The sequence below is a fragment of the Drosophila kikkawai genome, chromosome 2R, assembly GCF_030179895.1.
Source record: "Drosophila kikkawai strain 14028-0561.14 chromosome 2R, DkikHiC1v2, whole genome shotgun sequence".
NCBI classification, from domain to species: Eukaryota; Metazoa; Arthropoda; class Insecta; order Diptera; family Drosophilidae; genus Drosophila; species Drosophila kikkawai.
Genome location: NC_091729.1, coordinates 11,378,971 through 11,405,065, shown reverse-complemented (window position 1 = coordinate 11,405,065; position 26,095 = coordinate 11,378,971). Strand labels below are relative to the sequence as shown.

At 38.7% G+C, this 26,095-nt stretch overlaps 2 protein-coding genes and 1 long non-coding RNA gene across 3 annotated transcripts; 1 reads left to right on the top strand and 2 right to left on the bottom strand.

Annotated features, from left to right (window-relative positions):
* The first annotated feature begins 691 nt into the window (after positions 1-691).
* On the top strand, positions 692-10,509 carry babos. Its single transcript, XM_017171986.2, has 3 exons — positions 692-1,193; positions 9,759-9,956; positions 10,022-10,509. Exons 1-3 carry the CDS (start codon positions 1,133-1,135, stop codon positions 10,354-10,356), a joined length of 594 nt encoding a protein of 197 aa, XP_017027475.1. The 5' UTR covers positions 692-1,132; the 3' UTR covers positions 10,357-10,509.
* A 40-nt stretch (positions 10,510-10,549) lies between these two features.
* Positions 10,550-24,546, bottom strand: LOC108078252 (protein amalgam). Its single transcript, XM_017171985.3, has 7 exons — positions 24,461-24,546; positions 20,745-20,887; positions 13,527-13,745; positions 13,139-13,461; positions 12,520-13,077; positions 12,098-12,287; positions 10,550-12,043 (listed from the first exon to the last, which is right to left on the bottom strand). Exons 2-7 carry the CDS (start codon positions 20,806-20,808, stop codon positions 11,883-11,885), a joined length of 1,515 nt encoding a protein of 504 aa, XP_017027474.1. The 5' UTR covers positions 20,809-20,887; positions 24,461-24,546; the 3' UTR covers positions 10,550-11,882.
* Positions 18,806-19,245, bottom strand: LOC138928174 (uncharacterized). The gene is made up of 2 exons (XR_011444669.1): positions 19,076-19,245; positions 18,806-19,005 (listed from the first exon to the last, which is right to left on the bottom strand). It is a non-coding gene; the product is annotated as an uncharacterized lncRNA (long non-coding RNA).
* Positions 24,547-26,095: the final 1,549 nt, after the last annotated feature.

Here is a 26,095-nt window from a genome sequence, read left to right as displayed (position 1 = left end):
CGAAAGAGATAAAACTAGTTTTTATTGCTGAGACAAACAGAAACCTATAAATTTTGCTTGAGAAATAAAAATACTTATAAAATTAAGTTATACATTATTTATTAAGAAGAACTATATTTTTTTATTAAGACAAATTTATAAGAACTAAAATATCATTTATAAAAATGTAAATCATGTTTACATTATTCGTTAATAAATAATCTTTATAAATTCATGAAATTTTTGAAATTTCAATATATTTTGTATACTTCTCCAATATAATAAAAATGTATCTTTCAAATGTATTAGATTTTTGCATTTAAAATATTTCTTTTTTTTATATATATATTTTATTTCAGTAAATTAGTTTTTTTTTTAAGATATTTTCTTAAATTTTCTAGAACTTTATTTTCAGTATGCAAAAAGTACGAATTCTCTTACCTTACCTATTACCATAGTTTTTTTTAGGCACAATCCACACTTTCAGCGGTCCACATCCGTTTATTCATATTTACGGCCAGGAAATGCTTTCTTTCTAAAAATACAACCCCTTTTGTGAAAAGAATGTTTTTAAATAAAATTATTTCGCGCCACATGCGCTCTTAAGTCCGCTCTTTGCTTGGGCTTGTGCTCTCTCTTGGACTCAGCCGCTCTCTTCGACGAGCCAGCTGCAAGCATTATACCAATTTAGTGTTAAAATCCAGCGTTCACTTCACTTCTCTTTCCGACGTTGCCCCGCACAGACGGTTATATTTCGAATCGAAATTGAAAAAGATACTATTCTATCTTCCCCCCCGGTGATCTTGTGTGTGCGCGCTCTGTAGAATAATCCGGGCCATAAAGTCCGAGATCCAGAAGAATAGTTTCCAATCAATAACAATAGCGATTCCCCCTGGAGAAAGGTGCTGACAGTGCTGGCCGGAAATTGGAACGCTCCAACGTCAACATAATTACGCGGCAATAATTTCTTCGAAAAATCGAAAAGGTCACCAGAAATCAATCGTCGCGCTGTGACATAGATTTCGAAACAGCATCGAACAAAAGCCCAAAACGCAGCATATTGGATATCTACTTAGGCTCAGACCGGCGACGAGTGCACTCCCCATAAATAAATAAAAAAACATACTTATAAAATATATAAAGAAAATAAATAATGATGTCCAGACGATCGCTGCTAATTGCCGGACTCCTACTGATCGTGGGCTGCTCCGCGGGTAAGTGCCTTCTGGGGTTAAGCTTGATGCAACCGTAAAATAATCTAATCGAAATGGAAGGGGGCGACCCCAAAAAAATACAAAAATCAAGTCAGTCCCGCCACTAATCGCAATGGATCAGATTCGGACTGGGATTTTGAAGTGCAGTCCCAGGAATTTACTATAAATCGATGTGATTGTTGGGCGTCAGTCAGTCAGTCAGGCCGCTGGGATGATAATGCCGAGGGGCTGGAATTTTTCAAACCAATTTTGACCTACATTCGAACCCAGCATGATTGTGCACTGGAAATTATGAATATAAATAATTAGTAAAAAAAATATAAATATATTTCCAGTTTAATTTCTATATTCTTACACAAACTAAAATTCTATTCGTTCAAATATTTTGTTTCACAAGCATTTTGCACAATCTTTCATATATATAAAATCCAATTATAACTTGAAATATGTTTCAGTTCAAAAATATGATTTTTCATATGCTCAAACACAAAAAAATATATAACCAAGTGACTAATTTTTCTTGTAATATTTATCTATGCAAATCAGAGATGGAATTTGGGGGATTTTTATGAACCAAATGAATCATTTAAACGATGATGACCGATTAGGATTCCCATTAGCCCCTTTTTTGTTAGTGATTCATTATCAGATCTTGTCTCTGCTGACATTTTGCTAAATATATGCAAGAGATTTCCGCATTTGTTGCTATTTTTCCTACTGTATAGATAGTGTATCTTAATGTTTTTATTACTTGGTAATTTTTGCACTTTCTTACAGCGAGTGGCTTCGAACAGTAAACTTAATAATTTATTGTCTAAAGGCCGTCACATTAATTCAGTTATTTATCACGTTCGATGAATGGCATGCGAGTTTTCCTCGCTCATTCAAGCGCTTGGCAATAGGAAATGTTTTGAAGGAGGGGTGCGGTGGGGTGCTGCTTTTTGCCATTTGTGATTCCGACTCGGTTACGGCTGTTAATTATTCCAGACTTCTCCCATTGTCCCAGCGGCCAGGAAATGAGCAAAAACAAACCCATGATCAATAGGAGCAGCAGGAGGGTTGGGTATCGGATTCGGATTCGGCTCCGGATTCCGATCGGGGTTCTGTATTAATTAGCCCCTCAACTCACCGCTAGGTAGACCGATTCCCCTAAAGAAGCGTGTCGAAGAAGCGTGAGAACACTATTGGTCTTGGTGTGATCACCTGGAACCCCTTTCGCATTTGTTTGCCTACCCCAATTCATAAACAATGCGATTATCATCAGATTGATTGGATTGCGAAATGGTGGGCTTGTTTCTATATATGTACATATATACTACATATAAGAAAGGCAGTTTCCTCTCTGATCCGCTGACATGTTTCGCCAGGAATTTATGTTTGCTCAGTCCACATATTTACCATATTTACTTAATATTCCAAAGATGTCCGACTGCGCTTGACATGGGTAAACAACAAGTCTAATCACTGAGAGAAAAGTTGGGTCTTGAAATGCTTGCCAAACAATTATGACGCTATTACAAATTCCTTAAACGTCAATTACCATTGTAGATTTTGCAAGCTTAAATGCTTGATTTCTTGATATAAACAGGTATCTAAGCAATGTCTGGTTAAACATGAAGGTAATATGTGAATGACGCTGACAGCTTCTCTATGGAAATCTGTGGGGCTTACTGCTAACAAGACGATGGAATAAGTTGTATGAGAAATATCTTGGATTGTTATATAATAAATTGTTTATTAATTCAGTGACATATATTAAGCTCCTGTTTAATTTTATCTATTAACTGTAAAATTAAACTATTAAATAAAACTAACCTTTCGTAAAAGGTTGAATTTTTAAAGACCAAACCAAGTAGTTATCTTTTACAAATCTTGAGCAGACAAATTGGAGACAAAATCTCCACTTAGTTTCAAGTCAAACTTGTTTTTCCATTGGAGTTTTCTATACACATATAACGCTTCTTCATAAATGTGTAGTTGGCTTCTTCTGAAGACATCCAAATACTTTGTGGCATATTCCCCAAGAGTCGTATAACTAAAAAACCAAGCTTGGAAATTTGAATTCCTTGTTAAATATCAAATTTGAGTACATTTTACAAGAATTTCTTGAAAACTTTACTACTCAGCAGATTTTCCAAGTGTCCCGATTTTTTAGAACAAATTCTGTTGATTTTTTTTTTTTGGGTATTTTTTGTTTTGTGCAGGAGTGCCTTGTTTTCCCTCGCTTTTTCCGCATTGGGGATTGAATTTCATGGAATGTTGTGGTGCGAATTGAAGTGCCCGGGAAAAGAACCAGAACCAGAACCATAGCCGAAGAAAAAGAAGGCATCAAATGACCGCGAATATGACGAGAAGCGAGAAGCATAAAAAAAGATTTGGTTTGGCTCGAAATGCGAGGGAGAGAAGGTGGCCTACCATATATAAGAACCAAGTTTATGCGAGGCATATCAGGAATTTAAGAGAATCATGAATAAGTAGAAAGAAAGATATTATTTTTGAGAATAAGATGCTTAACAGATTGAGGTTTGACACTTTTTTCTATTAGGTTTTAACTCTAAATATTTTAAAGATTAACTTTTGTGTGGTATCAAACCCTTTATCACATTTTTCATGAAATTATATTAATTACCAAGTATAAATACCAAGTTTATGTGAGGAAAACCAGGTATTTGAGAGATTCATGAATAATTATTTTTAAGACTAAGATGCTTAACAGTTTACCAGCTTGAAGTTTGACACATTTTTCTATTAAATTTTATCTTTAAATATTTAAAAGATAATCTTTATATCAAGAATTGTACAAGGCATAAACCTACCAATAGGGAGCAGAGGTGGGAGTGGCGCGTTGCGAGGGCCCTGCCCTTGTCTGTGCAGAAATTCCTGCTCGACGAAGGCCCGGGTATTTATTTTGGACCATGGTGACTCATTCATACGATCTGTCTGTTCGCCATACCATGGCATGGTATTCATGTACTCGCTCGATTCGCTTGCACTACTGCACAGATGGGGGCTTTGTGGAGTGGGTGGGCATACGGGAGGGGACATCGGCGGGGGACGGGACTCACTCTCTGCGCCGGCAAGAGCGAGTTAAGCCAACTCGTAACCAATTCTCGACAATTAAAGAATCAATTTACTTAGCGTCGCTGGCGAATTGCCTGCCGCTGAATGAGTTGTTGTCCGCGTCGTGGCGGAGTGCGGGCATTTCAAGCGGGTGCGGTTGGTGCAGCACCATTCAAGTGGGGCACGATCGTACATATACATATGTACATATGTATAATGCCTATATAGCTTACTTGTACATGGCTATGTACATGCACATCAAGCGCTGATCATTGGCACGATAATGGAGAAGCCAACTGGTGATTCAGTGGCAGGCAGAAGTCAAAGTTAAAAAGCCGCAGATGCTTCGGCTCTCCCCGGCTTGGCATATACATAAGTATTTCCAGAATTTACGATCCATCAAGAGGAGCAGAAGTGCTGATCGAGTGTACTTGAAGGAAACCGATCAAGCAATGTTAGCTATTTTGCAGCTTTGGAATGCCGCGATTTCAGATTAATCTCTGGAACGTTTATCTTGAGAGCTTATGTACAAAGTATGGGTTCTTAAAGTCTTGGAAAATAAAGGAACATTTATGTTGTACTATGTATTTTTCTGAATGAATACTTGAAAAAATCTATAAAATAATGGTAGATCCTAAATTTTAAGCTCCTTGACTAATAGATTTTATGGATTGCAACACAAATTTTTAAAAACCTTCAAAGTCTACCTTCCCTTTTGCCACCTTAACAAATTGATTTAATGCTTGTGATTTCAAAACACTCCCAAAACATTGCAATTTTCAACAGTTTCATTTACAAAGGCTTTGAAATTTGAAAAATGCTTTACAACTAATAAATGTCCAACCTGTCTCCACACTTATTAACATGTATTTATTTTGGTTTTCTTCTGTTTGGCGGCCAAAGCAGTTAACAAATTCTTAACGGCATACTTCATTATGTTCCGTCTCTGCTGCGTGCTAAAATTCCAATTGAAACTTTGACTCCAAACCCAAATCGAAACGAACCCAAGCAGTTAATAGAGGAGCGGAGGGAGGCATTGGGATAGATGGATAGATGGCTAGGGAAGAACAAGAAAGGAGTGCCGCATATTAATTAGGAGCCACGACACACACACACTCACACAGCCCTCGAGCCCTGCCCCCGAAGCCTTTTAATATGCGCTGGGCGTAGTCGAAGTCGCGCCTCGACTATATAGCATATGGCCATCGCAACCAACTACTGGCACTATGCCCGCACAATTCCGAATCCAATTCCGAACCCAAATCCATGGCACTTGCCGCAGGCACGTGCAGCGGCCACTGGGGAAAATCTCCCGGCATATAGAAACCCTGATCGAGGGCGCTGTGGAAAAATCGTTTAAGTGAAATCAATGTTCTCTGTTTTTGGGAATGCGCATAAAGAAAGTGCACATAGAGTCGTGAGTGCTTCTAGAATCTGTATTGTAGATGTGTTTGGATCATAGAAAAATCGAAATTTATTGCGGCCACTTGATGCCGCAGCTCGCGTGGGGGATCAAGCGAATGGAAATGGAAATAAATCGATTAGGGTAATGGGAGGTCGAAATTATTGGAACATGCGTGTGTGCGGCATAGAGCATTTGCATATTTTAGACATTTCTGGAATACATTTTTTTTTTTTAAATCCTCAATTAGTTTTTAGCCAGCCAACGACAGCTGTCAAATGAGTTTTTAGTCTGCAATCCCTTTTGCCATAGACCCGGGACACGCTTGCGAATAATTTGCTATTTTCGGCATCTGTCAATGCTGCACATCTGCTCCTGGGCCGTGAGTTCCCCTTTGGGCTCCTGGCCAATTTCAATTTTTAAAGTGCCCTTGCCCAATGTGCGTAGGTAGTCGCTTTATGAGGTTCTCGCCTCCTCGATCCGTGGTCCTACATGGCCGTAACCTGATCGCTTTCACAGAACCCGAATGCCATTATCATTATCCGCTTCGCCTCATGTCTCTATCTGCCACACACACGGACACGGATACTCACTCAGACAGACGCAGGCACAAAGCCATCTCCTCCTCCTCCTCCTCCCCCTACTCCTCCTCATCCTCCTGTGCCGACGCACAAACAATTTTCGGCTCATATAACGCAGAGTTGGTCCCTTGGCCAGGTCTTTTCTCCACTAGAAAGCGGTGACTGGTCAGACACGTAGTGCACTGTGGAAAATTGGTGGTAAATTGTATATCAAGTTGGAAAAATTATAATTTGTGTGGGAGATAATATAGGATTTTTTCTAAAATAAAATAATATATTTAAAAATATTTAGATGGTATTATATATCATATAATATTAAAGAAAAAACCTTATTGACAAGTTTTCTGGGTCGAAATTCTAGGAAACAAATTCCTATTAAATTTCTCCCAGTGTTCGGTTTAGGGGAGGGGATGAACAGAGCCAACCCGGCTGGACAAACCTGAAAACATTCGGAAAGGAGATCAGAGATCAGAGAGCTCGCTCCCTCCGCGGCTCTGGCCTGGCTCTTAATTTCCTCCGGGGCCTTATCACAGGTAGTAAAACCAACAACAAAAGTGCTGCACTTGAATGATTCCCGAGCCATGGGCTAGGGGGAAAGGTAAATGAGCGGCTGGTACGGGGTACAGGGAGTGACTGGCACTATACCTATACTACTGACTTAACTTTGGCCTGTGGCTTTGGGTTATTAGCTGAAAAATGCATTTCCAGCGCTCTGTCTTTTATTTCCAGAATCATGGTTATGATAAATTGTTGTCGGTCTAATTCTGAGTAGCAATTAAAATGGGCCAGGAACAAGGGTTAACTTTTATCTGCCCTGAGATAGGGAGAACACGAAAGCGTACATAATCCGGGGTTAAGATCGTTTCGGGAGGATGTGAGTCCGAAATTAGAGGTTAGAAGGTATACCTTCCTGCCCTGCCAGAGTGGAATTAATGGAATTATAAATGAAGGCCTTAAATGGTTTAATCTTTTCATAGGAATATCTTTGTATATCTTTTCAAGGGGTATTTATACACTTTAAGCTTGAAAAAATAGTGTTATATTTATATTTCCTTTGGGTATAAAATATCTGATTTTTAGGTCCCATTATGGGTTACTCATCTAGCACTAATTATTCCCATGGTGAATACATTTTTTAAGTTTTAGGCCCCACAGGGATCTTAAGATTTTATTCAGCAATCAGAGAGATATAACAAATATCCACCACATCCCTTTCAAGTTGTTTATTTTCACATGTACTTTGTATTTCCTTCCCCAAAGAAGTATATTTACCAAGTTCCTTATCGTTTATGTTTATCGGAAGCTAAAAAAACCATTCGATTCTCCTGAAAAAAATCCGCAAATAAAATAAACTTTCATTGCGATTGTTGTGCTTGCTCTACTGCGCTTATCTTCCCGGTTCAATGGCTTCTTCTTTTATTTTCTTTTATTTTTTTTTTTTGTGGGGTGGAAAGCATCCAACATAAATTCAGTTGGCTTCAGTGTCTTTTGGTTCAATGTAAAATACGAGAATAAATTTCTTTTATGGCTTAAGTTTACGACAAAGAGCGAATGCGCGTGAGTGAATGTGCATTTTTTTGTGGACTTAAAACCCGAAAAAGTAGAGGGAAAGATCATTTTCCTTTTGGCAGGAATTGGAGAATCGAAAACGGAATCGGAATTCGAGTTGGAAGCCCGGGGAGAATTGTTGTTTTGTCCAAAATTAAGTGTTTTTTTTTAGCACGCAACACTGAGCAAACGATGAAAAACTGGCCATAACACTCATAGAAACAAGCGGCCAAAGCAAATGTACAAAATGTAAATTTAAACTTTTCACAATCACCCGACCTAAACTGTCCCTTTTTTTCGAGGGTGTGTGTGAGGTGTTTTACTTTGTACACGGAAAGAATAAAGGGATAAAAATATTGTATTAAAAATATTAAAATACATTTGTTTAAGAATTAAAGTTAAGTTATTCATGACGAATGGTTAATATGATTCATTTCTTGATTGATTGTTAATATCAAGATTTTTCTGCCTTCTATATATAGTAGAGTGCCGTCAGAGGTCGGGCAAAGAAATCTGCTGACTTGTGAATCAGTGCTTCTAAGGATTTTCATTATCTGCATTATTATTTACCCCTTTCTAGTTTTTGTACTTGGGTTTATTTAATTATAATATCTAAATAATAAAATATAATTTTTGTACTTTAAAAGTAATTCAATAATTTGTATTATCTATACTTCGTTTTTATTAACTTTACCTTCTTTATTACCCTTCTTTGCATTTATTGTTTATTTGTCAAGTTCCCCAATTATTTTAGCTTCTTAAAAAGCTTCACAATTTTGTTTACAGTGCATTCCACTGTTGACGTGTATGCGTGTTGCAGTTGGCACTATGAAAATGGACATTGTTGTGAAATGCTTTCAATTCGGCGGCGTGTGTGTGTGTCCATCGGTGACACCACCAAAAACAAAAAGTGGCCCAATGCGTCGCCGTTCTTCGCCTTCTCCGCATTCTCCTCTCTGACGTTTGTTAGTTGGTATAGTTTTCCTTTCCGTCAGCACGTCACATGTGGGTGCGGCGATCGCCCAAGCGCAGGAGGGTGGGAGGCGGAGGGAGAACCCCCGGGAGTGAGAGTGAGAGGGAGACGCAGCGATAGCGAGGGGGAGGAGAATGGTGTTGGGTTAGGCACTGTTGTTTTCCCTCTTTCTCTGCATTCGCTCATTTTAATTTTCGGTTTTCATGTGACCCCATTTCACCGAAATGTTTTCCTCAAAATATGTTTGTACACATGCACATGCGTATGTAAATACACTTGAAAGAATAATGTCCTTAGTAATTTAGTAAAAAATGAAGAAAACCAGAAGTAATAATACAATTTTAATATTATTACACAACATTAACTCTTATTAAAAGAAATATAATTAATTATTTATATTGCTTAGTAAGAATACCCAATTAATTTATTATATATTTAACATTAAGCTAATTTTTCTCTGTGCATTTATTGGCTTCTGGGGAGAAGCGAACCACAAAAAGGAAAACTGTGAATGCGAATTGCCAGCCTTTAATTTAACCCATCATCAGTGCAGCTGTCCCCTCTACCCTAACATTCCCTTGATGAATTTGAGCTGCGAAAATGATAAAGACAAAAACAAACACAAATACAGACAGTTATGATGGCCTAATGCACACTGCTAAAGCAACAACATTAATAACAACAGCAGCAGCTTGCCATGGTTTCGATTTCCATTTAATTTCCTTTAATTAACCCAACGACTAAATGTGGTGGCTGATGTGACCCCCTGGGGGTAAGGGCATTATAAACAATCCGATGATTGCAGAAGATCTTATAAGCTATAGCTTTTATGTGCTAGATGGGAAGCATTAGGGGCTAAATAAATGAAATTCTAAAACCAAACAATGTTCGTTTAAAGAAATACTTAAAATAAACTTTTTAAATACATTATAATGCAAGAAGATTTTGATTTTTGAAGAGAATTCTTTATTATAATTACATTCTTTTTTGTTCCCTTACAGTTTTATCCTTTCCCCAAGGTTTAACCGAAGAAGAGATGCAGAATGACGATTTCACCTATGATGATGATGATAGTGCGCCCTCTCCACAGACCAAAGCCACAAGTCCCACGAGTCCCAGCGAGAAAGTCAATAAAACTCTCACGGCAACGGGTATACGCGGCGAGGATTTGGTCCTGAAGTGCGATTTGGATAGCAAGGGTGAGTCTTTGAGACTATATTCCAACTTAAAACCATTCTAATCATAAAATAAATATCCTTTACAGTGCTGGCAGAAAGCGTGATCTTGTGGTATTTCGGCGATAATATCATTGCCAATGGCAAGACCCTGGTGCTGTCCAACTTCAAGCTGGACCCCAATTACGATCTGACCATTCTAAAGGCAAGTCCCCAGGACGCTGGCAGCTACCACTGCCTGGCTGTGCCCTCCAATTCCGTGGTCTACACAAAGGTCTCCATTGCCGAACATTCCCTGGACGCCATTGCGCCGGAGAGCTCCACTTCCGCGGCAGGATCAGGATCTGCGAGCTGCAGTTTGCTGCTGGGCTGGACGTTGCTGGGCTCGACGGTCCTAGTGCTGCTGGGGATCGGCAGGCATTAGTTTAGTTTAGTATTAAGTTGTCTACTTTTTCCAATCTTCTCAAAAGGAAATCGAGTAATTCAAGTCTCTGTTGATTGTAAATTTTTGTATTTTGTAAAGACACACGAAATCAACTTTATTTATTAAATAAAAAAGGAACCAAAGTATACAAAACCCGAAATCTGTTTCGAATCCACCAGGAAAACACACAATGTATTCGTTTAGTTTATTTATATTTGTGTTTGCTTATCCATGGACTCAACGAAAACGACAATATTCATGTAAGACACTGGCTTTTAAGTATATCGTTATATATATATATATGATTCTGTATATATGTATATGCTTAAAGGTCGGCATTCGAAATCAGGTCCTCGTCAAAACTTTGTTTATGGAACTTTCATTTTGTTTTTACGTTTCTTTTTCTTTTATTTTCATATTTCTTCATTTGATTTTGAGCAATAAGATTCGCTTGATTGCTTCAATTGGCACGTTTATTGATCAGCTCTAATGTTATGATTCTTAAATAAAATATATATAAAATATATTCCTACACTCACAATTGGGTAACACATACGCATGCGTACGGTGCGTGTGTATATGGTCAGCATGTTATGGCGATATTCCTCAGGTATTGTAGCAGGATCAAAGACAAAACCCTCTCACATATATCTATATAGTGTGTATATCCTCCGCTCCCCCGATTTGTCCAGTTCGTTTCGGTTCTGTTCCAAGTTGATGTGGCGTAGTTTCGTAAAAGTAAGTTTCATATGTATGGTGTGGCGCTGGTACACATGTGTATTTCTAAGCTTTGGTCTAGTGTATATAAAATAATTCGCGTGCCCATTCGATCTCTACCCCCCACTAACCAGTACGTTACGTTAAGTACGCTTGGCTGTACAAAAATATTGTGTAAGTATTGCAAATCCTAAAAAGTCACTTGATCGTTACCCGAAAGTGTAGCTATGCCCCTCGAGACTCGGGCCCTATTCGTGTTTCCGTTTCCGTTTCAGGTAACAAGGATGTGCTCCTCTCTTTCTCTCCATCTCTCCTTCGTCGTGCCAACTTTCACATGCATACATACAAAACAAATAAATATTATAGCTAAGGTTAATCAAAAAAGGTTTTTTTTGGCGGTTTTAAACCGATCGTCGCAGTTTTTGTGTCCTAATCAAAAAATTTCACATCCCCCTTCGGCTTGTTGCAATGTCAATTCTTCAAACTTTAACTTTAAACTTTAACTAAACTAAATTAACTTTAATTGCCACTCCTCTACCACAATTCTACTCCTCCCCGCTGCGGTCCAAATTCCCTGGCTTGGCACAAATGTTTCAGTGGTGATCGCTCCAGCGTGTGTGTTTTAGCATTAACATTAACATTGACCCAAGCTAGCAGGCGCGCGCATTAGCATTTGTATAATTAGAATACTTTAGTTTCTCTGTGTTTCCTATTCCTGCGGTCGCAATCGCACCGATGCCATCGATAATAGGTGCGTAATCCGGAAAAACGTATGTACACTTCCCCTGCCCATCGTCTGGCGGCGGGCCTTAGAGGCGGACGCGCAGCAGGAGCGAGGCCAGGAGCACGCCGCAGGCTACAGTAATCGCGGGCAGCTGCCTTAGGGCTGACGCAGCCCCTCGGGTAATGCCAACGCCCGCCTGCATGATCTGCTCCGGCGGCAGATCCATATCGGGGGCAGCAATAGATTCTATCGGGAAAATAATTAAAGTTGGGTTCATGGAAGTTCTAGTGAGTGACTCACCATCATCTTCCTCGATTTGGAAATCGTGATCCGGCGAGAAATTGGACCAGCCATGGGTGTTCTTCGCCTTAACGCGAGCATGCCACAGGCCGCGTCGGGGCAGGTCCAGCTGATGTGTGATCTTCCAGATGCCCTCGGTGTGGTTGTGGCGATGCGTCTGCAGCACCGAGACCGTGCTCCAAGTGTAGGACTAAAAAGGGGGAACGATGGGAATTAGTTGGAGTTGAATAGGTTAAATATTTTCATCTTCTAGAGGACTGCAGATTAATTTTTGATTAGGGAAGTATTTGGGAAACTTTTCTGGCTGATTTTAAGAAGCATCTAAAAGTGTGCTGCAAAAGTATGCTTAAGATAAACCATTTTCTAGCATAAGTTAGGGGTAGAACCGTTCATGAACCTTCTTTCCCCCTCTTATCACTCACCCCCGTTAGCTGGTAATCCAATATAGCCTCGGAGAGCGGCTGACGACTCCTCACCAGCCAGTGCATGGTCACCTTGGTGCCCTCCACCTTCATGTCCTCGAACTGAGGGGTCTCTGGATTGTAACTGACATGCACCTTCACCTCGTTAGAGCCAATGGCATTCTCCACCTGGCACAGATACTCGCCCAGATCCTCTTTTCCCACTTCCCTGATGACAAGCGTGGTGCGATTGTGGCCATTGTGAGCTGAATCCTTCAGAGAATACTTCTCTGACAGCTGCAACGTCTTGCCATCCTTGATGAAGTAACTCCTGCCAATGGGATTGGCCCGATAGTTGCAGTACAGTTCCGCGGTGTGACCCTCTTCAGTGTTCACATGATGCCGATGGGTCGACACCTTGGGACTGTACTGAACATCAACAGTGACCATGCCGTGGGGAGGATAGCGACTGCCATCGTCCCCCAGGCACTGATACACGCCAGCATTTTGCTCATCAATGTTGTCCAGAATAACAACGCCATTCTTGATGTCCTCGGGTGAGGATTCCAAACGCAGGCCCTAAAAGATATACGGATGAAGGAAGGTTGTGGATGATCGTAGGGAAGTGATGAAAACATACATTAAAGGACCACTTGATGGTATTCTCGCCCGGCAGATACGTCCGACACTCGAGCTTGTGGTGGTCGCCCTGCCTGAACGTCTGCGAGCGATCCGTAACATCGCGATCGTCGCAGAGGATCGACAGCCGGGCGCCCACCCGCAGTGTCGTGTGCTGTCGGACCATCTGGGGCAGGATCTCGCAGTAGTAGTCATCGGAGTCCTCGGCGGAGGCGTCCCTCAGTACGATGGAGTTGTTGGGCATGCACTCGACGCGATGCCCAATGGCATTCTGGCCATTGGCAATGATAGTCTTGTTCTTGTACCACATCACAGCGTTGCTCACTAAGGTGGGACAAAGTTGGAACTTTAGAAGGTTCTTCTTATGGAGTTAAGGTTTAGAAACTTACGCTGGAAATTGCGGGCATCACAGTTGAGCACCACATCGTCACCTGGCTTGGCCTCGATCTTGAGATCGTTCTCCTCGAAATAGGGCGGAGGCATTGTGATATCCAAGGTGTCCGTAACATCGCCCTTCGATGAGTCATCGGCGCCATCATCGCCGTAATCGTAGTCATCTTCCTGATAGTCTGTTTGATCTCCTTCTATCGGGGATCCTTGGCTGGGCACTAAAAATAAGATAAATATATTTAATTATTGTTTTATTTATAGCAAAAGAAATTATAGTCAAATTTATATTTATGGGTTTGTATTTATGGCTAATAACTCCTTACCCAAATTCTCTCTCGATTTCTCTGGTTTAGATAGTCATAAAACCATATTAATAGGTAAAGTCAATCTGGCGGATCACACCTATTACTCATAAAAACTACAGGTGTTATTTTTAATTTTGCTTATAAATCGCACCTCATCACCTTATGGAGAAAAACACACATTTTATAGTCAGCTAAAATAAACAAATTAAGTGATCACTATGCAAGCCTAGTTTTGGCACAACAATTTTCCAATCATTACGTCACTCAGTGAAAGGAAAGGTGCATCAAAGTGAGTCACCCTCTCTAAGTGGTTCCAGACTTAATTGGAACTGATAAAAATCACTCGACATCCCTAGCAACTTCTGCTTCCAATCAAAGGGTCGCTTCGGCCACAAAGAACTCGTTTATTTGAGAGAACGGAAATGAGCATGAAAACAGGAACTAGGGGGAGATACCGCCGTGAATATTTGCAGATACTCGCACTTGATTGGCCATAATGTTTGCTCTTAGTCAGGTCCAGTTGCAAAGAATCTAGAACCCTCTCTTCTGGCAACATCGTAAAATAAAATCAGATAATCTCACGCACAGATAAAAAACAAAAACTAGATATGAGAAGAGACGTGTAGCTAAGCTGTAAGTAAATTACTGAATGTCATAAAAAGCAGGTACAGTCAACAGGGCTTTCGGATTGTTAAGTACTCTGTTTCCCATAAGACTGATGATGACTCTACTCCCGTCAGCAATGGAGGATTTATGCAAATCGTATGAGCAATTTTAAGCGGCCGCAATCTTTTATGTATTAGCCATAACAATTTGCATGCCATATGTGCCTCACTTGACATCTAACGGCCGACAGTTGAGTGAGTCACGACGACACCAAAGCAACTCCATCATGGCCGTCATATAAGGTTATGATGGATATTGCTGGGATTACGCAAGTCGCTTAAACTCGTTATCACTGGTCGATAAAAGCTTTTTAAGGTGAGCACTCGAGCCAAAAGTCGGAGGAGCCGGCAGTCTTCTACAACTGCCATCCGCTCAGACGCCCCTTTTATGGTCCGGGCCACTCCGAAGTAAAAACAGAAAAATGAGATATAAAAGCTGGCCAAGAGCAGCATTGAGACAGACCTTCACCGCAACGATCTAGCTGCAATCTTTGGCCTGTGTCAAGGTTGCACTCCTTGGATACAGCTACGGCTAAACGGATACATCCCGACTCCACGCAATTGTTGTCTGCAAGTAGGTCAGCGCCAAAAGTCAGCTGAGGGATTCAAGGGGGCCGCATGCGTCATCCAGCCCCCTTGGTTGGGCTCCGTCGTCCTTGGATCGATGTCGTCGGGGGTTGCAAATAAAAAACAGCTCCAGCAGCTCCCCGGCAACAACAGCAGCAGCCACTCGGGGCTTAAGTTCATCCATATGGATAGATGGCTGGGATGTTTGGCCTTCTCCCTTTCGCACTTGCTGCGACGACACCCCCAATCTCCAGGTCTTAGCTCCAGCTCCGAGTGCTCCCCCAGTGCAATCGTTTTAAGTGGAACAAAGGCGTCAGGATGTCGCGGCGCCAGCTTCTCATCCAGAGACCCTCCGCGACCCCCCAGAGCGTGCCACTCCTTCTTTGTCTCTAAACTCGAGTTCAATGTTACACACAATGGCCATTTGTGGCCTGCATTGGCATTGGGATGTCGTCGGGAATTTGTCGCAGTCCATTCCTCCATTCTGGGCCAACTTTTGATGACTTTGCATTCCCTGACAGATGAAGTCATGTTAAAATGTTTATGGCGACTGGCAAGAGTTTTTGCGTGGGTTTTTGTTTGGAATTCTGTGCAGATGTTTGTTATTTTTAAAAAGATGTCTGCTTCGTGTGCTTTTCAATTTACCAAGCATAATTTTACAGATTGCAAAGCTATAGTTTTCGAGTTTGTAACTACTTGGGAAGTAGTTTTAAAGCTGAGATAAATTTTCCCTCAAGACATTTATGCCGGCACATCGCTGCATTCCGTGTAGTTTTTATCACTCTTTGTTGATGAGCTCTTCGTTTTATTTTTGTTTTTCTATAGGCAATAGTTTCTCAATATAAATGTAATTAATTTTAAATTGAAAAACAAACCAGTTTTAATTTTGTGATAACCTTACAGACACTCGAAGTTCTTAAAATAATTCATATAAAATTACAGTCACACCTTGACACTTTTAAATGTAAACTTAAAGCAGTTGGCGAAGGTCTCACCAAATTATTTAGTATCAAAAAAGTAGTTTCATTAATTGAAAGTTAAAGTTAGGATATAATTAAAAGTCGCCATCAATATTTAAATAGGTTTAAGCTGCATTAATTGAATTGTTGTTTTACCCAGCTTAACTTTTCACTGCTAAAACTTAAAATAATCATGGCTGTGGCTCTTTCCTGGGAATTTAATTATATATTTTCATTACTTTGCCCCAGATTCCGAGTGAGTTTTTATGTATTTTTAGTATGTAAGTCTCATTAACAAGGTTTCCTGGCGCCATATACATATGTACGTACTCCACTCGAGTCGTATTATCAGCAAGGTCGGTCTGGGAAAATCAACCGACGAACCATTGATAACTCCCATTCAAGATTTAGTTCAAGATGCTATATAGCGTCCGTTTTGATTGCCAATTCATGATCACGTCGCTTTTGTTTTTTTTTTTTTGTTATTTGATGTCCCGCATGTGGTTGGTCGCGTCGGTAGACGCATGAGATATCGCATACAGACACGGATGAGTTATGAGGTCAATAAGTAAACAAATCTAGAATGGCCCACATCGACACATCCTCGCTAGCCCCACAAGTCTGCTGAGTCAATGAAAAGTGTGTATAAATAATAAAATAATAAAATAATAAAATTTTAAATAAATGGCATCGCTGCTTGCCAATCCTAAATGCACAGCATTTTTTGAAATCTCGGAACCCGAAAGGAAACCTCATCCAGATTTGGGTGAGTCGGGGGGAAACATTCTTTAATCGACATGTCATGTCCAAGTCGATGGAGAAGTCCGATTGTGACGGGGGGTCGTAAAAGTGCCCAGAACTGGGTGAGTTCCAAAACATTGGGGCAGTGGTCAGAGATTTGAAAGAGCACAGTTGATCTTCCATAAAAGGAACTATCAAATTTTTGAATTTTGTTTTGGAGAGTATGTTTAACGTTTTAGAGAGATAATTGGGGATTTTTAATATTAGAGATTTAAAATTACTTGAAATCGTGTAATATATAATTGAAGAGACCCTCTATTTTCTTCATTTCTGTATCATCAGTGTCTTAGAAACCTCCTTGCATACTTAAATCTCTTTAAAATGTGTCTAAAAGTATGCTACAAAAGACAAAAGCATTAGAAATGTATTGCATACTATTTTACACATTTTTAATTGATTTAAAAACAATTTAAAACAATTTTTTTTAACTCTTATATAATACCACTACATAAACACTAGACTTCCGATCAAAAGTCAACAAGTCAAGTATGTTTTAAAGACACTCCACTGTATACATAATTCGATTCCATGAATTTGCATAGAGACGCACAATAAACGGAGGCAACTGCCGACAAAATACAAACACATAATAAATGGAAAATTAAATTGAAATCAATTGAATCGGCAAATCGATTCCCTCTCTTCCCCAGCCCACCTTGTCCATGGGTGGGGCCACGCATTCCCTCCGCACCCTCGGGATCCGCTGCCGGAGCATTTTGATTGATCAAATCACTGATTTATTATGCGATCTTTATTTTTGGAAAGCGAACGTTGCGAATGCGTAATTTGATCATTTCGTTTGTTTTTCGGAAAAGACCAAAAAAGAGCCGCCGAAAAGTCAGCTAAGCATTTATGCATGCAGATCGTACATACACACATATAGTATATATGTATATAGATAATTGTATGCACGGGGCAAGCACTTAATTCTGGGAACATTGTTCCATTAGATCCTCAAGGGACTGGTGGAGCTGGTTGGCTAACCTTGAGACTGTCTATCTGTTTTCGATGTAAATAAACCAAATTCCCATTAGGGCCAAGTCTTTATCAAGTCTTTTTTGTGAGTTCTGCAACTGAAAAAGAATTGAAAACATGAAAACAAATATTTTTGTTGGGTCTTGTACTCGTTGCCGTATTATGAAAGATTGTACAAATTGACTGGGGCAAGTTGTTTGTAGGCCAAACATTCTTGGATATTTTGGAGCAGCTAGAATATTATTGACATATGAGAACGCCAAGTTCCAAATTCCCCGCAATGTGTGTGCTCATGTGTGTATGGTTATTTTAATTTGCTGTCTTATCTCATGGCTAAAATTGGATGAAATTCACTTTTTTTTAATTAAAAAGCCCACATCTAGTATATAAATATTGGAATATTCTGGCAAAAACATATCGTCGTGGCCTTATGCCCTGGGGCATCAGATAACTTTAAATTCAAGGGGCGTTTCGCATACACAGAGAGCTTTTCCTTGGGGAGGAACTAAATATTGGATAAGGTTATGACTTGAAATAAAATTATTTGAGAATTTTTTACTGTTCCCTTGAGACCAAATAAGAGTTTCAATAAATATAATCAGAAAAGTAAGTATTATTACTCAGTATTAGAAATCATTACAAAGATACCTTTAAATATAAACTAAACATTGATTATCAAAGAAGTTATGGACTAGATCGACTCGTCTGGTGATGCTAATCAAGAATCTATGAATATATTTTACTGTGACGAACAAGGTAATATATTAGCTGAAATTATCTACTTATTTTTTTAATTTAAAAAGTAATGTCCTGCGAGGGAATAAAAGCTAACATATAGTAAAAAATGTATTGAATCTTATCCTATTACTATCACCCTACATTAGTACATCCCTCACAAAAACAAATAAACCCAATTTAAGGACATAGTGCCTAACCATTTCTCTCTGTGAAACAGCCTGAAGGCAAAAAACAAGTTTACGAGCAAAAATTCAACATCAAAATGGCATTCTTTGCACAACGTTTCGCTTCGTGCATGGCAAATATTTATTCTATTTATTTTCCTTTTTGTATTCCTATTGCAGAACACATGGCACCCGGGAAAATGACGGGAGACGAGTCTGGGTGAGTTTCCACTGGCAAGACAGGAAAATGAGGAAAGCAGAAGAGTTTCCAAGCCAGTGCGTGCGTGCTGCAGACGTTGCCGGGCTACGTGAAATGGAATGTGAACCGTTATCAGCAATTTGCGCCATAATTCCAAAAGCGAATGAAATTTAACTTTAACTTGCCGAGCGGCGAGATAAGTGTTTGCCTCTCTCCGGCGATAAGATATGCTTGTTGTTCCAGCCGCACCAACTGGTGGCACCTATACTACCTAGCTATACCCACCTACATTCAGTTTCAGTTCAGTTTACGCAAAAGATAAGCCAGTCAGAGCCCTACAAATGCACGTGGCTCTCTGGCCCTGGCTCACACCTACATACACGGGGCTAGCGTATCTGGAAGCTTTCCAGCGGCGCCTTGGTGTGTGCGTGGGGAGGAGGTTCGTGACTCCAACTCTCGATAGCGAGAGCGGCTCATTACCTATTTTTGTCTGATATTCGGTAATTCATAGTTTCTGGAAACTTACGTAGACCCATTGAACCGCAACGACGTCAAAAGAGACTTTGACTTTCATGCGTTCATTTTGTGTAAATTAAAAGAAATCAAAAAGTTAAGGCAATAGGGGATCAATTAACTACACACCCGATAAGGTTCCGGGGTGTGCCTCAAATAATTCCATTGATATTTAGTAGATTCTGTGTGGCAATATGCAGAATACTGTAATGAAAATATGTCACTCATTTCCATGAACTGGCGCCCTGACGAAGTCGGAAATGTGTCATTGGAAGTTACCTCAATATTTTCACTATGGAAGTATGACTTTGCTTGTTAGTCAGAGAAGGAAATTTTAAAAATATAAAGGGAAATATAAGTATGCAAGTAAGGAAATGTAAGGATTTTGTGGCTCAGGTTACTGATTGCTAAGTTATTTATTTAAAAATTATTAAGAATATGTCATTCGAAATTACCTCATTTATATTACTATCAATATCTTTTCCTTATACTTTTTTCAATGGGAAATTTAGTTTAATTACGTTAATCAAAAATTAACTGTACAAATTTGATTGAGGAAATATAAGTATAAGGTATATAAGGTATATTCAGAAAAATCTGAAAAAGGAAATGTGTCAGTTTCCTGCTAGCCCACACTTTTTATTAGGAATTATTTCACAGGAAACTTAAATTCATTAATAGAAAATAGCCCAAGATCTTAAGCTCCTAAGAAAATGTGTCATTATATTTTAATTTCTTACTTTAAAGAATTTATTTCTTAGAAAGGCAAAATATATTTGGAGAAAATTAATAAAAAATAAGGAAATGTCTGTCAATATTACCTTATATTTTCTTAATGAGATCACAAGCTTATTAGGCATTTTTCAAAAGAAATAATAACACAGGAAAATAAAAATCTAAAAAGGAATTTTATAGGATTTTCTTATTAGTAAAATTATAATTAAAAGCCAAATAAAGATTAAACTAACTAAAAACAATGAAATTTGTTCATAGTTCACAAATATACCAATCTGAGCCCCTCAGCAGTAATTTATTCTTTATTTTTCCAGTAAGTAAAATTTTCTTCATAGCCCCTTTCCAAAGACAATCAAAGCTTCTTCTGCTGCACTTTCGGGTCTTCCCATTTTCTTATCTTTACAAGTACTCATAAAAAATATTACACATTCATTACAACTCTCTCTTTCTGTGTATCTCTCTGAGATTTTTCCCGGAATTTCCTCTGCAACCAAATAGCTCCCGATAAAAACCACTTTGGTGGCTCAATATCTGATCGTGTTGTTTGAAATTAGTTCTTTGATTTAATGGGCCATTAGACCGAGTCCTTGACTTACCATAGAGTTGTCCAATTAGCAGACAAATGAGCAACAGCCACGTCGAGTCTTTCGCTTTGATCATGATGATTGCCTTTTTGCTGGCTTTGATTTGTGCGTTTGATTATCGGTTTGAGTTGTTCGGTGCGGAGGTAGGTCGTTAACTGCAATTAATATGTTTGGTTTGTACTTAATTTATTTGCCAGCACCCAATATAGTGCTCCCAAATGGGAGCCGCAAAGGCCGCCGAAAACGTTTACAATGTCTATATTATTTATATTTTTGACTTTATGATTTCTTAATTTCGCTTATCGTTTTTTTTTTTTTTTGTTGTCTCTTTGATGGTGTTTTTTGTATGCGAATCGCGTTGTGGACCGGAAACTTCTAATTGACTTGGGCAAAAAGCAAAGAAAAGCGCGCGCGCACTACAAACGAATTTTTTTTTTGCAACTACAAATTGCAGCAGGGGGGTTTTTGGGGGGCGAAAATATTCGAACGATCGGTAAATATTGGTCACTCGCTTGGCCGCGCGTTATGCAAGCCACGAGTTGAACGAATTTGCTCTCGGCCGATAAGTTGTATCTTGAAGATATTATGATCTCTATGCGAAAAATCGCCATTTGCTAGTTGTTGCTACCGATGCTGTCGCTGGCTAATTTGCAGCTCACATCGAGTACCTCTCTCTCTGAGTACAGTATGGATTCTATAAGGTTTACATTTAGGATTTATGTTGGGTTTTTAGATTAGCTAAATAAGATTAAATAGGATTTTATTTGTTGTAGTTTTTACTAGACTCTGAGATCATCTGTTTAGCTGAAAACCAAAATGTCAGGGTTCTTAGAGTTTTCAATTCCATTAAAAATGTGCCAAAAAGTATGCAATAAAATTTGCTAGGAGAGAAATTTGGTGTACATAGGTTATTTTTAATTTAATAGCTTTATTTTAAACACCTTTCCTGTGTTTTTTTCAAACCCTTTATTATTTCTGGTCAATATAAATATTTGTACTAAATTTTAATTAAATTTTGGTGTACAAATTTGTAAATCTTTCCTTAGATTTTAATGAATAAGAATACTCCTAAAAGTTCTTAAAATATAAATATTTAAATTGAGTTAAGTAGAAAATCAAAAGAAAACTCTCCTTAGAGTTGAAGTTCAATCAGTTGATTTTAAGGAAGTTCAACTGTTTTTTTTTTCTCTTCTCGAAACTGACTCAATGCCAGCCGGCCAGTAAAGTGGGTCGAAGTGGGGGGCTCTGGGGGGTTCTGTTGGGTCAGGGTGTGCCAAGTCGAATAGCATGCAAATGTTTATGCATATAAATAAATTAATGTGCAAATGCGAAAAAATTGTACAGCACGAATAGCCGATGTACTCGTACATAATGCCGCACACCAGCTGACAAAATTTGGGGCCTGTTGATATTAAAAGCTGTTTGCAAATGGCGGGCATAACTCTGCCGATCTGCATCTGTACGCAAACATATATATATCTGTATTTGTTTGTATGCCCGACTCATAAAACAAACAGTTTTGCAATTGGTTGATGATCATAATCCATTGGCCTGATGCATTTGCAACAAAAAATTTGAAAATTTCGTAATATTTGCAAAACAAATAGTCGACTTGTAGATACTCTCTGTACTTAAGTACTTAGGATCTTGAATATATGACTCATCATTTAGGAGAATATATTAATATTGCCCAAAGCTAAGTTTATTATTAGAAAATAATGCTGAAAGTCTTGATTATTATCTTAGAAAATTCCATTTGTTTAAGTTTTTTAAATATTTAAAAATCAACCAAAGGAACCGCATATTGCTGGAAACATCAGGCACGTTTCTGGGCTTATTTGGTTTATGAATTCTCCGACAGACTCCCTCCTAGCCTCCACTCAGCATCCCCGGAACAAAAGCTCCCTAATGAACGGCAATTTCCGTACTCGCTTGTGTAATAGAGTTTTTCCCAGAGTCTATATACTATTTTAAACAGACATATGACGCCTGCAGCTCGTAAGTTACAACAGTTGACACCTTTGCCTATCACTAAAAATAAAAGAAGATAGATTCTACCGCCTCTAGGGGCTCTGTTTATCTATTTGAAAATCAAAGAAAAGTCTATAGAAGAAGGTGCAAACTTGGTTCTTTTCTTCGCTGGCTTCTCCTCGAATCAGTGCCTCGATTGTTGTTGTCTTTGGCGCTTTGTTTATTTACATTGCGCTCCAAGTTTACACACACACACACGCACACTCAGTCACTGAGGGGGAGGGAGCGAGGGGGAGGGAGCGTGTGCAGCTGTCTTATATCTGAGGAATGCTTTTTGGGGATCAACGCTTGCACTTTGCCGCTACAAATTGAATTGAAAACTTTTCTGTTCCGTCTTTGGTTCTTTTTTTTTTGCGCCTACTGTAAATAAAAAAACAAGTACAGAAAAATTTGTTTTCCATTCAGAGTTTTTGTTTGCACATCCTCCCCTTTTCCTTGGGCAGCAGCTGCCCCCAATTGGTTTCTCCAGGGACACGGCAAAAAATGCAATGAACTTTTGAGATTTAAAAATTTCAAATAAATATAAAGGAATAAATATTGCCAGGACATCAGGGTTCAATTTAAAATATTTCATGTCTTTAAAAAGAATTTTACCAAATTTGTATAAATTCATATTTTAATGTTAATTGTATTATCTTGATATCATTTGAAAAGTTTTAGCATTAAATGTTGTACTTTAAATTATACAAATAAGTATTTTAATGTAACAATTAATGAGCCAAGTTAGTGATTATATATTTTAAGTAGAATATTTTATGAAGAAACTTTGTTTAGCTTGATTTTTTCTTCACTTTTGTTGTCTTTCCAATTATTTTTTTGTTTATAAAAATGCATCTTTCAATTTCTATTTAAATTTCTAACATCCTTTGAAAAGTTTTCTAATTTACTTAGGAAATTATTACTAAGATACTTTTCTCCCTGTGTCTCGTTCCTTTCCTGCATCATTTTCCCTTTCGTTTGGGTTACCTGTTTTTCTTTTTTTTTTTTAGTTTCTTATGCTATTTTTCCCATGTTGTTTGGTGTATTTTCGTTGCCGGCACAACGACAACTAATTTACATATTCCTACATATTTATAGAATGTGCAGCGAAGAAGAGCAATGAAGAATTGCAACTGAAACTGAATTTGAATCCTTGCCAAAATGGTTTCTTGCGAATAAAGTAAAAGTGAAGATATAGAGCACATCTGGGATGTAGATTTTATATACTGTGGGGCTATCTAGTGATTCATCCTCTTCTCTGGTGATGCTTAAAAAAAAAAAAAATCACAAAATCTTCAGTCTTGAAACTTCAGGGCCAGAGTTTAAAGAATGGATGCGATGCGCTGAAGATTGTTACGAGTATTTCGCCTCGTATTTATTTTGCCCGAGAGCCTAGAGGAGGGAAACTGGTTTTTTAGCTGGCTTTGGTCCCCAGATACCGACGCGAGATGAGACGAAAAATTCGGTTAAAGCGTTACAAAAGGCTTTTTTTTTGTTTTGTAGTTGTTGTGGTTTTGTTTTCTTTTGTTTTTCCCCGATTCTGTACGATATTGGCGTTTAGCACTTGCACTGCAACGCTTTCGCTGGCTCGCACGCCGCACTTTAACCGATTTGTACACATTATAGCCAGGTTGGTCGAAACGAAAAGCGTTTACAGCTGTCTTTAATTGCTTTAAACCTGGCGTTTCACGGATTCCGACTCCGAGATGCAGACAGACCTCTGGGCGCTGGGGATCCTTGGGGGCGGTGCGACCGAACGCAATGCTTTTCGAACGAGAACTGAAAGCCCAAGCCCAGCGCGTGCTGCGATGGATGCCAAAAGCGCCGCGGAACGGAACGGGCCCCAAAGATATTGAGAGAGCCAACAACTCTCTCTTCCTCAGCGTTGGGGCCTTTGCACAGTGGTTACAACGATAGGCCAAAAATAAAAAAATGCATTACAACAAAAATGTACGAAAGTAAACAAATGGTATCTTAAATGTCCAAACTTCTTTGTGGCATACTTTTTTTTTTGGAAATCTAACAGGATCCAATATCTTTAAAATATTGTAGTAGTTGAACGGAGGTCATATGGTGTTCGATGTATGAATATAACAAAGTTTAAAGCGCTCTCCTGAAAAATTTCATTTTGAAAATCGGTGTACACGATAACTCAAAAACTATTTAACCAATCGGTTTGAAACTTTGAACATAACTTTTTAATTTAATTTTAAAGGTACTAACGTCGAGCTTTTTTAAGTTTTCCATTTTATTATATTTTTTTAAACAAAGTAACTTAGCTTGTTAGTCAAAAATCGTGGTTTTAATTTCCAATTTTGATAACAAATCGGGAAAATTTTTGAAAAAATAAAAACCCCACGTGAGTACCTGGGGGCACTTATCCTTTAACGAATGCAATACATTTTATTTATATCGGATGTTTTTGTGGACAGTTAGGAAGTATACCGAATACCAACTTTTTTTGTGGGGACTCAAGAGATTGGCTATGACTCATAAACCTGTAAATTTTTTTTTTTTTATAGAAAATCTTACAAAAAATTGTTCAAATGTTGTGTCATTATATGGCATTTAATTCATTAACCTAACTTTAGCCGTTTCGCCAAAACATTTGTTTGAAAATTTGACAGTTTTGCACTGAATTAACCTTAAAGTTATGAATGGGGGCTATAAGATATAGATATCCGATTTTAACCAAATTTGGTAAGAATATATAAACCTACACCAAACAAATAATCTGTGAAATTGGTTAAGATATTTTGAAAAACCAAAAAAGTTGTTCATACTAAATGTTGATTTTTAACAGATTGTTCCTGTGGCAGCTATATGATATAGACGTGCTATATTTTCAATTTTTTGTGGATATTCTTAAAAGTTTTTTCTTGATTTTTGGTATTAATTTCGTAAGGATATATCAAGTAGAAGTATTTTTGGTCGCGTCTCCATTCCAGCCCAACCACTGTGCTTTGGAGCCCGCAGGTAAACACAGCCCCAACTGCTTCGTTTCTATTCCATTTGTTTCCCCAATCGGGAGAGGAGAGCACTGCTGCGAAGCCAACTCGCTGGGAAAGAGAGTCTGAGAGCAAGAGTGGAGCTTGGGGCCAGAAAGATGCCTTAGCTGCCCGCAATGTCACTGCCAATTGATGTTGGCGGTCCACACGGAGGAAGCCCTATACCGAAAGTACACCCTGCTAGAAATTTTCAAGGCCTATAGGTTTGCGGAGCCAGGAAAAAGGTGTATCAAATTTCATGACTTAACTAACATTTCCAAAAATGTATTTCGAAACATTGTAGTTGTTAAAAGATTCATTTTCTTTAAATACCAAAGAGATTGTGATATGAAATAAATCGATAAA

What these genes read in the sequence shown, in the direction of transcription:
- babos (XM_017171986.2), top strand. Translation starts at nt 1,133, where the DNA reads ATGATGTCCAGACGATCGCTGCTAATTGCCGGACTCCTACTGATCGTG. An exon ending in GATCGTGGGCTGCTCCGCGG is followed by an intron (nt 1,194 to 9,758) that starts GTAAGTGCCTTC and finishes GTTCCCTTACAG; the next exon opens with TTTTATCCTTTCCCCAAGGT. An exon ending in GTGCGATTTGGATAGCAAGG is followed by an intron (nt 9,957 to 10,021) that starts GTGAGTCTTTGA and finishes TATCCTTTACAG; the next exon opens with TGCTGGCAGAAAGCGTGATC.
- LOC108078252 (XM_017171985.3), bottom strand. Translation starts at nt 20,808, where the DNA reads ATGATCAAAGCGAAAGACTCGACGTGGCTGTTGCTCATTTGTCTGCTA. An exon ending in TGGATTACCAGCTAACGGGG is followed by an intron (nt 12,288 to 12,519) that starts GTGAGTGATAAG and finishes CCCCCTTTTTAG; the next exon opens with TCCTACACTTGGAGCACGGT. An exon ending in CCAAATCGAGGAAGATGATG is followed by an intron (nt 12,044 to 12,097) that starts GTGAGTCACTCA and finishes TTTTCCCGATAG; the next exon opens with AATCTATTGCTGCCCCCGAT.